The following is a 13,440-nucleotide window of genomic DNA, read 5'->3' as shown; positions in this document are numbered from 1 at the left end:
ATATGTATATCGTATCGAATACGGTATGGATACGAGGATACGAATTGTTTTGAAAATTCAAGACATACGGTTGTTTATAAATATTAAAAATTAATTTTCCTACATATATATTTATATAAATATATCGTGTATATAATATATATTTATGTAAATATATAATGGTGTACAAATTCTGAGTACTGATTTTTTTCGCCGATGGTGTCCAAGGTATATCTGATTGGTCAAATCTACAAAAAGTCAACGATATGGATTTTGATATATCCGACACACATATCGAAGTGTTGGATCTTTCTCCGTATCTAATACTTCAGAAAAAAATTAAGAGTATACATGCTGATTGCGTTTAACAATTTAGATTGTATTCTTGACAAGTCCAAAAATGTTTTCGTACAAATCGGCATGCAGAGAGTATATTGTATGGCTCCTTACTGTTCAATACATCTTTTTTCTATCGATTCCCCGTATGTGAACACTGAAACTGTGAAAAGGGGACCAACATTATGTCTTGTGAGTTCCTGTATCATGCTCAATCGTCTCATTGAATTTATCAGCTCATAAAACTCGAAATCATCGCAAAATCAATGTTGGTTTTTCTAGTTGTAGACTGGTTAATTGATTAGCGTCAAATGATGTTGGTTTCTCATTGATTTTTTGTATGTTCGGTGATAATCAATTATGTGCTTCAGACCTTGACTTTGCTAAGGGATGCCACACGAATCCTCCTTATTCACGCGGTATTGGTGCAACAACTTCCAACTACCGAACACCCACATTGCAAATCTGCATGGTAAAATATTACTTGACTTGATTGATAGTGGACGATAGACATATTATATTGATTGATGATTGTGGTTTAGAAATGTTTAGCACGAAATTATATTTGATTGTCAATCTCGTCCAGCTAGGCAAGAAAATGTCATCTCTCTAACTTCCATTTCTTGTAAAATAAAATCCCCCATTTGGTAGGTACTTCAATGTCGGCCAAATCTTTTTTAGTCACAAATGAATGGAAGAACATATGTTTTGATCTTATTTTTCTGGGCCTTGCTCACCATTGTCACTCCTATGCTTATACGCCTCTCGACTTCTGCTAAACTCAGCGCCAGATTCGATGGTATGGAATTCATCTTGTATGGAGGCTCTATTGATTTACGTTGTTGGTTATATATTTACATGTTCTTTCATTCATCAATCTACATGCATGATGTTTACAAGAAGTTGAATCCTGCAGGTGACCAAATGCAAGTGATGAAGGCTTTATTGCCTAGAAGGGCAATGGGGAAAATCAGAGTATCACCGGCACCGGCACCGGCACAGGCACAGGCACAGGCACAAGCACCTTTTGTGGAAAGTGGCTTTTGGTGATGCTGAAATTTTTACTTCGTCATGATCATGCTGTTGTCGGGGAAAGGTCCATGAAGGGCTAGCTATGCCCAAGTGTCATGAAATTCATATTTTTCTCAGGATAGAAATTGCAAATAGTCATGGTTGTGAATATGCATACTGGTAGAATCATATGGGGTTTATTAGAGGAATACTCTGTTTCATTTCAACTTCTTTGACACAGCAAGAGTTATTTTTGTATTGAAAATCTTTTATTTGAATGAAAACAAATCTCAGCATTTTCCATAGCTTCGTATCATTCTGCAGCAAGAGCTTGTGGGATAGCTTAGACAAATACTATTTTGGTCAATTAATTGAGAAACAATGATAATTTAAAACACTCACTTTATAATTTTGTAATGTGCCAACACTTATCACGTGCTGGTGAAATTAAGTGCTAAAGTTAAATAAGGTGCATATGTACACAAATCAACTCACACCATCAATTATCACTATCCTCATCGTTATTAACTTCCATTAACATGGTGGTGGACAGCTCCGGCGATTCTTCGGAAATGTGACGGAACGGATCTTATCCAAGGTGTGCCACCAATAAACTCTTCTGTCAAATAAGGTTCCGCCTCTTGGCTCGACAGATTACGAGACCAATTTACCCTCTTAAAGACCCTTGCACCTAGTCCGTAACATTTGTACTCTCCATAGTATGCAGTCCTATTCGTAAATTCAACAAGTTAAGCTTGAACGAGGATAATTAGACTTGAAAGTCGTGGAGCCAAATATTTTTTTGAAACGTATTCTATCTACTTTTAGTTCCTTAAAATAGTTTGGGTTCGAGTTCAAAAAATTCCACCTATACCCGAGTCAAATAAGATCGATATATGACGATCAACTATCCCCTTAACTATATCTAAGAAGATTGAAATGAGTTACCTTTGCTTTGAGAAATTGCCCCAATTATCCCATCCTTGAGGCAAAATAACATTTGACATGTAAGTGAATGCAAAAACCACCCGAGAATAAGCACCCCACGGCCTCCCTAATACTGCACTTTTTAGACCAGTTATCTTGCAATTTACAAACGTGAACCCCGTCTCCTCCGCCTGTGACTGCCGCCTCTGGGCCGTTATCGCCCCCGTCCCTCTTGATAGAGAGTGCAAATGACACTTCTGCACCACCATATTCATGATAAAAAGAAAAAACTTGAGTCTAATTTAAAAAGACAATGTACTCCTAACTCATAAAAGATCATGGGATATTGTCATGGTGGCATGAATTTACACAAAAATGTTTCATGTATCAAGAATTCACGATTAAAGTTCACTTAAAATCGTCCCCCGCGCAATAACCACACCGGAGAATTGATTATAAACTCGTTAACACAAATTGATCAGGTGACATTACCTGAAAGAAAGAAGCTGCATTCCCACAAATGAAATCGGTATCTCCTTCAATATAACAATTGGAATAATAATGTCTTCCCCTATCATCAAGCAATGTGTCTTGATGGGATAAAATTCGACAACTTATGAATGCAACCCTGTCACCGGATACTCGCAAAGCCACGGCTTTCGCTCCAGAGCCATACTCATTCTGACTCAAATTATAGGAATAAATCATACTCATCTTTGAAGTTATTAAAAAGATAAAATATGTCTTGAATCTTTTTAATTCTTGAAAACGGAAGTAATCAAATATGTAGAGTAAAAAGATTAACCTGAATTGTGAGATATCGAGCCATAAAATCAGATCCCAAGACTGAAAATGTAGGAGACTTTAAAATTTCTCCACTGTCACTCCATGTTATTATAGTTTTACTAGCATTAGTTGTTCCACTCAATGTAATGAAGGGTTTATCTTCTGGAACCACAATCTTTTCTCTGTAAATTCCGGGTTTGATTAAAACAAACACGTGCTCCGAATTATTCGAGTTCACTGCATCAATGGCATCTTGAATTTTTCGATAATCTCCATTTCCAGACTGGTCTACTTCTATAAGAATAGCAGTTGACTGCTCATTTGAATAACCTGATCCATTACTAACCAGACAAAATCCCAGGAAACAAAGCAAGAAAATAGAACGAAAACCCGTCATTTTTGGGCTCAAAAGTAACTGAAGAAAAACAAGAACTGGAGTCGGCTGAAATTGAGATTATTTTAAGGTTGAAAATATTGTATTGCATGTATGATTTCGAGAAGCTGGAGGTAATTTTCTTGGAACCAAAGTGAAAAGTGTGGAGTACAGAAGCAGAACAGCATGGAAGTACGTACGATGATTTAGACAGACGCTTCACATGTTTGAAAAGTAACCGTCGCCGAAACATGCTCATTTATGGTTTACGTGCTAGCTACATGGCCTTCTGTTTCTTACTTTCTATATCTCTGTGTTTTTTGTGAGGAAAACGTCCAAAATGGGCCGGCCCGCAACCCGAGATAACTCTATATTTGGGTCGATGGGAAATTGTCAACCCAGTTTGGCAAAGCGAGCCAACTCGTCAGTTTGTAATTATAGGGTTTTTTTTATAATTAATTTAAAAATAAAAAATATTTCGAAAATAATTCAAAAAAAATTATTTTGCAAAACAACTTTAATCCGTGCTTACAAAGCGCGGACATTCAACATGGACGAGTGTCCACGCTTTATCGATAATATATGCTAAAGTTAAACATCTTATTGGTGTATTGATGAAAGACTACTATTTTTATTCTCCTTAATTTTCTCAATTCAATCCTCTCATATTTCTAATTTTTCAATCATCCAACCAAATAATACAAAATATTTAATAATTAACATATATTATAAATATTTATATTTTATATTTTGCATTCGAATTAAATTAATTATTAAAAATAATAATAATATATTCAAATTATATTAATTATTAAAAATTATAATAAACAATAATAATAATATACCGTGCTTATGTGAACGAGCGTCCGCGCTTTGTAAGCACGGATTAAAGTAGTTTTGCAAAATAATTTTTTTAAAAAATTATTTTTTGAAATATTTTTTTATTTTTAAATTAATTATAAAAAACCCCGTAATTATAATATGTGATCTGGAGCAGGTTGATTCACAACCCACTGTTTTTAGACCGGCTCGTCATTTTTGTGGGTCAGGCAAAGCTCGCCTATTTGACGGGCTAGTCAACTAGTTGGGCGTAGCCTATTTTGACTAATTTGATCGGATTGGTTTATCTTTAAAATAATTCAACTGATCTGATCGATTGAACCGACGACCGGACCTGAAAATCGTCATATTTTATAAAATAATAATAATAATAATAATAATAATAATAATATATTTTAAATATCTTAAATGTCTATATATAAATAAAAAAATATTTATTTAAATTTTAAATATAAATAATTAAATATATCTAATATTGCTACAATTATTTTTAATAAAATTTAAAATCAAAAGAATCATATATATATATATATATATATATATATAATAAAAATATTTTTTTTAAAATAAGAATAAAAAATCGATTTTTTTAAAAACAAATTTAAATCTGAGAAACGTTCGGATCAGTTCTGATTGGTCAAACATTTTTTTCCATTGTCCAGATCGGAGCCGTGATTGGTTCCCGGTTGAGCCAACCGATCCAGTACGATTTTGAAAACACTGATTTTTGACAGTTGTACGACAACTAATTAACGAAATAAATTTTCACTATATCTATTATCTATTCTGTTTTATTAAAATTGAGCACATGATAGTAATAACCTAGGAAGGACAACAACTTTTTCTTCCACTTTTACCCTTATATGATATTAATATTACACTTCTGTTTATTGTTTTTTTAAAATTTCAACACACACTTTTATTTTTTTTTATTTCAAAAATTCAATTATCAATTTAGTCCCTCCATAACTTGTCAAATTTTACTTTAGTCCATCAATAATAATAAAAAAGAATGTACACACACATTGCGTGTGCAGAATAACTAGTATTTTATTAAAGTTAAAGAACATGATAGAAATAGCTAAAGACACCAAAATTTGTATATCCATTTTTGCCCCTCTATCATGGACAAATTCACCAAAATTGTTTATATTAAAATTGCAGGGTAATCTCTCACTATTTCTTATAATTAAATTTTGATTCTCATTTAAATATAAATCAAATGAATCATAAAAAAATATTGTAGCGTGCATCGATATACTAGTTTGAATTAACAATGTTGAATTCGCGAAAATATATATAAAATTGATCGAATTTAAATAATTTAAGCGAAAAAGTCTAGCAATAGAAGTTTTCTCCTTTAAATATAATGTCATAAAAAATCGTTCCAAACTTAAAGAACGTGGCAGTTGATGTAAAAAAAAACCCTCAAGTTATGAGATCAGCCCAGTAGTTATTGTTTAAGAAAAATTGTTCTGTGATCAACAAGATTCAAATGAGATACTTGATTTACTTTTGTTTCTTTTATAAAAAAAAAATAATTTTAAGAAACCATACTAAATAAAATATTTTTGAAATTATGCATTTTTTGTGTGCATGCAGCAACCTCCAATTATCGTCCTCTATTAATCAAGAACAAGTTTTACTGCAAAAGTTGACTCAAAAGTTAACGAGGATACATACAATTCAAATGACAAGCTGCTGTAAATTCACGGAAATCCCACATAGTATTATTGAAACAATTGCATAAAATTCATAGGGGTCAAAGATGTATATTTTCACTATAGTGATCAAATATATTCATTCATTTTCTCAATGAAATGCAATTTGCTATGTACAGAAGATGCAGCAGATGCTTTATTTGATGACTGTAATATAGATGTTGTATACATATGTTATATGTACTCTCTGTTTTTTGTTGCATACACAATCATAACACTTTAAAAATAACAGCTATTTCCCTTATTTTGGATCATAATGTCCTTATTACCATTTTTCCAGAGACTAACGGAAGTAGACTCACATTTGATAGTTGTGAACATTGTAACACATTCTTTTCTTGTTCATAGAGGATCGATCTCATCATCTTTGCCCCTTGTTTTGCATCTAACTCGGCAACCATGACGCTTAGGCTTCTCCATATCTTCTGTTTCGGAGTCGCTTGGTTCTAAGAAAAGACCTTGGAGGCATCTCCTTCTGATCCTGGGCTCGTACATAACTTTCTCTGCGGTGGTTGTGCTGAATTCTGCCTTTTGTATGTTGGGGGCCATGATTTTGTCTCTTGACTCGATGGATTCTTTCGGTATATTGGCAAAAACCATATGAACTCCGGGATTTCGTTCACTGATGGAAGAGTTAAACACCAGAGAGTTATTGATGCTCTGTGCATTGTTGTTCACATAAGTTTCAGCTGGCTGATCTTCTAATGTTCTTGGACTCTCCATTTTATTAGCATGCTTAGAATGGCTCTCTAAATCCGTGGCCGTATCAGAACTTTCAATAGGGTCGATCTTGTAGCTTCTGTGAATGTGGATTGGCCCTTCTGTCCTTGAAGAATCTGACCCCAAATGCATTGATGCGCCTCGGTTTTCTCCAGCAAGGGTAATTACACTTACTGGTTTGTCATGAACACCACTTTTGGGATCTCCAAAGGACATTTTATTGACAAATGTTGAGAGGCCCTCTCTTATTTCTTTGTACAGTGGCACATTTTCTCCTCTTGGTTGAGCAGATTGTTCGTCTTTTTCGAGAGACATGCCTTGTTTCATCTCTTGCTTTTCCACATGCATTGGGTCTGAATCACTCCCGGTATGGAGATTCTTTGTTTTTTGTGCTTCCGAGCCAGATTTTGGAGTCAGAAAACCATTAATTTCCTTCTCTATCTCTTCCATATTTTTCGTTTTCGTTACTTGCTCCACTACGACTTTCACTTCTTTAGTTTCTTCGGGATTGGCACTCGACTCGTGTTCATAATTCAGATCAGGAGTGTCTTGGTTCTGGGATGGCTCTGATGACTTCTGATGCTGTGCAGGGGCTGTTGTATTACCTATATCGGATACTATAGGAGGCACGACTTCCATCTCGTTGTGTGTGATATTTGGTTCGTTCTTGCTTAGACCACTAGAATTATGGATATTGTCATTTTTAGTATCTGCCTGCTGCTGTAGTTCTACGGGCTCATGTTGAGACACTGCAGGCTTCCGTTCTTCCTCGTTTGGAATGAAAGAAGCGATACTAGATTGAGATATGGGTCTTTTTGCTTCTTTTGATGGGGAAGTAGGCTGAACTCTCTTGATGGATGGAGAGGATGCTAGCTTTGGAGAGCGAGGGGTCAAGTATGATGGGGAACGTGGTAGTGATTTTTTTTGGGGAGTCGAGGGCGTTTGAGAGGCTTTAGGGGATGGAGATGAAGTTGGAGAACGTGTTTTAGGGGATACACTAGATGGAGACAAAGGTTGGGGAGGTGATCTTGATTGAGAGGTCTGACGAGAGGGTGATGCTGGTTGAGACAAGGCTCGGGATCGAGAAGTTGAACGAGATAGAGATGAGGTTTGAGGTTCGTTGGCAAGGTTAGTGGGGGTTGCATTGTTTGTGGATTGTATGGCCGTTTGCACTTCTGTTGAAGGTGTTGTCGTAGGTTCGTCGGTGATGGTTAACGGACCCGCTTCTTGTTTCTCGGGTTCAGATGTAGGTGGAGTATTGAAGAAGGCAGCGGTTGATGGACCCGGCTCTTGGTTCTCAGGTTCAGATGTAGGTGGAGCCTTGAAGGAGGGAGCGGTTGTGCTGGTGGGGCTGGTGGCGATGGTGATTGGTCGGCTGTCGGTTGGAGCTTCAATTTTAGGTGAAGGGGCACGAGTAGATGTCGGCGGTGATGCAGGTGGACGTGGTGTTATACGTCGTTGAGCTGATGTCCAAAACCGGAACGGAAATGATCTTCGATCTGCCATAAATGTTCAATAACAAGACAGAGAAAAGAGGATAGTTTTTGAATGTATGTTTTGGAAAGCGATTGATATGTGACCAAGGAAATGAGATATATTACAAAATATGTCATTGGAACTGTAGAAAATTCCAACAAATGACATTTACGACATGCATTCTTTTTGTTCCTTTTACAGCTTCTTTTCCTATCCGAGTAACCAACTTTGCTTGTCCAAGTATTTGGCCTTCTCCGAGGAATTTTTCGTCCAAGGATACCTTTGCAAATGGCCAGCGTCGGTCAGGATATTTTGTTGAAATTGTGCTTTATTTTCATGTTTTATGTACGTAAATTATCCCAAAAAGTTCTTCTAATTTTTATTTTATCTTAAAACTCACTACTCTTTTCAACACTCACATAGATACAAGCTTTTGCGATACAAATTTTTTAAAAAGGGTAAGTTGTTGATAATTTTTCCGATCTCTTTCAAAAAGGTCTTTCTAAATCTAAATCAAATAAAAAGGTTAATCTTTGAACTGTAGAAGTGCCATGAGATGCATTTGAAAGGCGAATGATAGACATAACCCAACGAAAAAGTAAAAGGGAAACCAGAATTTGGGCAAACCATTATATGCGTCGCTGACTTGTTCAAGCAACGGATAGAAGGTTACCAATTTGAAGGTCCTTAAAAAGATACTCATGAGAGAGGGATTTAATTAACAGAAAAATTTTCATGCCAAATTTACAATTAAAAAACTATCGGATTCCATATTCACATATAAATCATCGAACACGTACGAATTCAAATGAACAAGATCAAACTTGGAGGTACAAAGCATGAATTAACTACCTGAAACCTACTACTTCCAAAGCATTCAACATGTATTGTACTGTTCAAGTAGCCAGATTTCCTCATAATCTACTGCCCCATACTACCTCCTTTGTCCCGAAACCTGAAACCTCGCATTCCTCTGAAAGATAACAAGCGCATGGTGAGCTAGGAAGATCAGCATGCGAAATAGTAACCAAATCTGGACTCATAAATGCAAGTCAAATGTCACATAAAGTATGATGTGAGCCGTGAGGGAAATGACATGGTTCAAACGTAACATATAGATGAAAAATGAGATGGACTTCAAATAAAATGAATGATAATCGAAGGGGCTCGAGCAAAATGAATCGAAATCAAAAATCAATCAGACCAAATTAGGGTCAAATATCCAGAGATGCATCATCAAAGCCATAAAGTGTGCAGCACTATGATCCGAAAGATCAAGAGGTGAGTAGCAATACTGCAGCATTCATTCAAAGGAATCAAGAGATGGCAGACACACAGGTAGCACATGGCTTGAGATCAAGAGGTTCCCCAGAACAAAACCAGGTTGTTTAGGCCCGACACTGAGATCATACCTTCAAACCCATTAAAATAGTTGCAAGAAATGATTAAATGAATGCACAAGTGTCCAAAAATGACAACATAAAGAGTGTGACAGGATGAAAGTAAACAATGTGTGTCACTTTTAAAATTTAAAATAAAAAGGCAAATATGCCTTGGACATCAAGCTCAAGAGATAGACTGCAAAATAATGAAACAAAAGCATGCCAAAACATCTTACATGTAACTTGGATAATGGATAATGGACATTTTGGCACTCGTAATTCTATTACAGCAAATAAGAGACTTGCCACCTTCGAATATAGGTAGCAAATTTGAAGTGCTTTTGATCCAAAAAAAATAGAGAGAGAGAATGATTTCAAACAAATTAGGAGATGGTCAAACTTACAAGAGGGTCTAGATCAAGTGAAACTAAAGTGGAAAAGTATCAGCACCCCTAATCATCATTATGCTTTTCTCATGCAACTTGGCTTTTAAAATGGTATTGATCTATCTGGTTGTTTGTCTCCCGCGGAAAGCTTCTGGTTTTGCCACATTCACATTTAGCTCTTCAGATGGAACAAATCCCCGAGCTTCCATAACTCCAAGCATCCTTTGAGCATCTTTGGTAAAACCACCAGCCGACAATGAACTAATAATCCTCACAAATTCATCACGCCCCAATTGCTCTTTCTTTGACTCCACAACTCCCAAGGCTTGAAGAGCCTTCTTCTCGGACCCAGCTCTGGAGTACATGTCACAAAGGCTCATATGGACTTCAAACGGTGGAGCCTCTCCCAGCTCAATAATCTTATCCAGTATCTGTTCAGCTTCATCAATAAGCAGCATCTTGCCCAACCAATCAATCAGAACTGTATAAGTAGAAACCCCAGGCTCAAAGCCACAATTCTCGAGCTCCAATAGAAGATTCAAGGCTTTATCCAATACATTCTTATTTGCCTAGGCTGCTATCATACTAGCAGTGCATCTATCATCCGGCCTGTGCCCAAGTTTCATCATGTTATCAAAACTATTTCTAGCCTGCTCCGGATCTCCGGCTCGCCTAAATGACTCAACTAGTAGTGTATAGGATTCCAAACTGGGCTGGAAACCAGCGAACTGCATGGCGGTGGCAATGTGTTGTGCTCCATTAACGTTACCTTGGTGGGCAAAGGACCCGAGCAAGGCCATATAAATTTCTTTTGTGGGTGTTATGCCACTAGCTTCCATTTTTTTCATCAACAAATGACCAGATTTAGGATCACCAGCATTTACATAAGCCTTGATCATAGAATGGTAGACGTTTGCATCTGGTTAGGAATCCACGAGCCCTGAAGCTCTCATATGCTTCTTTGGCTCTATCAAGATTCCCTGATTTGCTGTGCATGTGAACCATAATGGTTGAAGTCAGAACATCAGGAAGAATGCCATTTTCATCCATCTTCTTTAAAATTCTGTCAGCATCTTCCCAGCGATTTTCTCTGGAAAGAGCATCAACCAGCTTTGCATAATCGTGTATGCTAGTTTGAAAGGACTCTTCGCCAAGTACAACTTCTGCAATCTAAGCATGCCCATAAAATTTAATCAAGGATCAGAAAGTAGAAAGACCGTGCATTCAACCATTAACCATGTCAATATTGATGAAAAGAGAAGAAAATATATAGAATGAAAACATGCTTGTCCAGTCACCAGTGTACTGCAATAAAAAAACATCAATTTATTCCAAGTTGCACAATATAATAGCTAGAATGAAATATTTTAAGGGTCGACATGATAAGCTATCAAATACATATTCATCGAGTTCAATTAATTCATGTTGTATCAAATATAATGATCATGCTACAAAGTTATATGGTATTAACTATCTCCAGTAGAAGTAGTTCTTGAAGCATAAATATCATCTACACCACAAGAAAGGACAGCATTTCATTGCCAACTGCCAGAGAAGCAAACTGAACTCAGCCAACAGGAGGTGAATTATAAACTATAACAGAAAACCAAAATGCTGATTTGACTACACAAGACACTGGAGATATTAAAAAGAAAAGAGCAAAGAACATAAAAAGAATCTGAAAGCCAGATAATCAAATATAAAGAAATATTTGCCGAATTGCATATCCATGCAAGACTGCAATATCGTATTTCCAGTCCAGACTGAAATCGCATACCTTAAGGTGCAGACGAGGGTTCTGTTGTTTCAATCTATCGAGAAAATTAATCCAGTCAATCCTCGAAGGCTGGAGAAGGCCAACCCATTCGCTTAAAAGAGGAGAAGGATCCTCCTCCTCTTGTAGTGAAAGAATCCTATCAGTAAGTAATTTGCACTTTCCAGATATTTGTCTTGGCTCTTGTGGCCACATAACTTTGCCACTCTCATGAACTTTATCAGCCACCTCAACCCACTTTGGGTCAGATAAATCAAGTCCATAAATCTTGTACTTTATTTTGCCATGCCTTTTGGGAAGAGCGGACAGTTTTCATTTTATCATCAGCCACGTCATTGGCACATCCCACCCTTCCTTTCCATCAATATTTTCTTTGACCAAATTATGTTCTTCATGAGATTCTATTTGAGGATGCTCTTCCCGAAGGCGCTCCAACCTCTGATAGAACTCACTTTCTTCCATCCTTTCGCGGGCCCATTTAAACCGAAGCTCTCTCAGCATATCTCCCCGAACACCCACTTCACCAGCAAACCTATACATCTCCTTAACTTCCTCTGACTGAAGAAAAACCTTCATCTTCTCCTTTTTCTTTTCTTTCACCATGTCTTGCAGAACTGCATTGCTAACCCCCCACACTGTTCTCCACAAATCCTCGCTAAAGTCCGGTGAGGGTGCGGATGCAGTAACCCCAATCATTTGCTCAACACCACCCTTCTCCATCTCTGTTACAACCTTATCAATAATAATCAATATCATCCCATCAACTGTCAGCTTGTCACAATCAGGATAAGCTTCATTGACCTTTTGACGGATAGACCAGTAAAATCTAGACAAGAACTCGTTCATGGATGCATAATTTTCAGACTCACTATCCGGATGACTGAACGACGCATTCAAATTATCTTGTTGGACTGTGTGAATGTGTCTACCATGATTTAGATCAAATTTCAGGTATTGAGTGCCCCGAATGGAAGATGAGGCAACAAAAACTCCAGATGAACTGATCAATGTAGGCGTGGACACAATAGAAGTAACCATAGATCTGTATCCACCAGAGCATGAAGACAAAACTCTACCATCGAGTCTTGATATGCTAATGATTGTTTGCTTAGACAGGAATAGCCTAAAATTCATTTTATCACTGCCCTCAAAAGGAAGCACTGATGTGGATCTATGGCACCAATCCAAGCCACAACAGAAAAGATTATAATAAATAGAAAATCCCACAATAGACAAAACCAAAACCGATCTTGAACAGCTGTTACCACTTGGGAAATCAAATAGAGAGGTCAAGACATCAAATTTCCTGCATTTAAAATAGACCAAAACATAAAACGAGAAAGAGAACATATGGAGGACAAGATTCCAAAATTTCAGTGAATTTCACAAAATAATCAACAAACATTCGTGAGTTAAGCAACAAAAATTCTAAAAATACAAATTGAGGAATAGAAAACGAAATGCTAAAAACGCACAAAATCCAAAATAAAAATCACCACACACGTCTATCAGACATTTGAGACAATGCCAACAGAGCACATACAAAATTATGCATATAAACTATATATTAATTTCATCTTTTAAGAACAAGAAGAAGCTCTTACCAGAGATCCAGAGCCTCATTTCACGGAAACAATATTTATAAAACCCCACCCCAGATAGCTAAACCCTGCTCTCTCCAAGTGCTGACGTTTTCGTCCAGAAGCAAACTACTCTACCTCAAAGTTTC

At 36.7% G+C, this 13,440-nt stretch overlaps 2 protein-coding genes and 1 long non-coding RNA gene across 3 annotated transcripts; 1 reads left to right on the top strand and 2 right to left on the bottom strand.

The window, feature by feature from the left end:
* Positions 1–324: 324 nt before the first annotated feature.
* LOC142554401 (uncharacterized) lies at positions 325–1,625 on the top strand. The gene is made up of 2 exons (XR_012822187.1): positions 325–1,114; positions 1,232–1,625. It is a non-coding gene; the product is annotated as an uncharacterized LOC142554401 (long non-coding RNA).
* A 160-nt stretch (positions 1,626–1,785) lies between these two features.
* Positions 1,786–3,549, bottom strand: LOC142554400 (putative pectinesterase 11). Its single transcript, XM_075665073.1, has 4 exons — positions 3,059–3,549; positions 2,746–2,934; positions 2,275–2,510; positions 1,786–2,055 (listed from the first exon to the last, which is right to left on the bottom strand). Exons 1-4 carry the CDS (start codon positions 3,434–3,436, stop codon positions 1,851–1,853), a joined length of 1,008 nt encoding a protein of 335 aa, XP_075521188.1. The 5' UTR covers positions 3,437–3,549; the 3' UTR covers positions 1,786–1,850.
* A 2,493-nt stretch (positions 3,550–6,042) lies between these two features.
* LOC142552883 (uncharacterized) lies at positions 6,043–13,440 on the bottom strand. Its single transcript, XM_075662767.1, has 5 exons — positions 13,316–13,440; positions 11,715–13,017; positions 9,956–11,107; positions 9,022–9,142; positions 6,043–8,449 (listed from the first exon to the last, which is right to left on the bottom strand). The coding sequence occupies exon 5, from the start codon at positions 8,197–8,199 to the stop codon at positions 6,316–6,318; it is 1,884 nt and encodes a 627-aa protein (XP_075518882.1). The 5' UTR covers positions 8,200–8,449; positions 9,022–9,142; positions 9,956–11,107; positions 11,715–13,017; positions 13,316–13,440; the 3' UTR covers positions 6,043–6,315.

Source organism: Primulina tabacum, chromosome 8 (genome assembly GCF_025594145.1).
Source record: "Primulina tabacum isolate GXHZ01 chromosome 8, ASM2559414v2, whole genome shotgun sequence".
Taxonomy (NCBI): Eukaryota; Viridiplantae; Streptophyta; class Magnoliopsida; order Lamiales; family Gesneriaceae; genus Primulina; species Primulina tabacum.
This window is presented reverse-complemented; position numbering and strand designations above follow the sequence as displayed.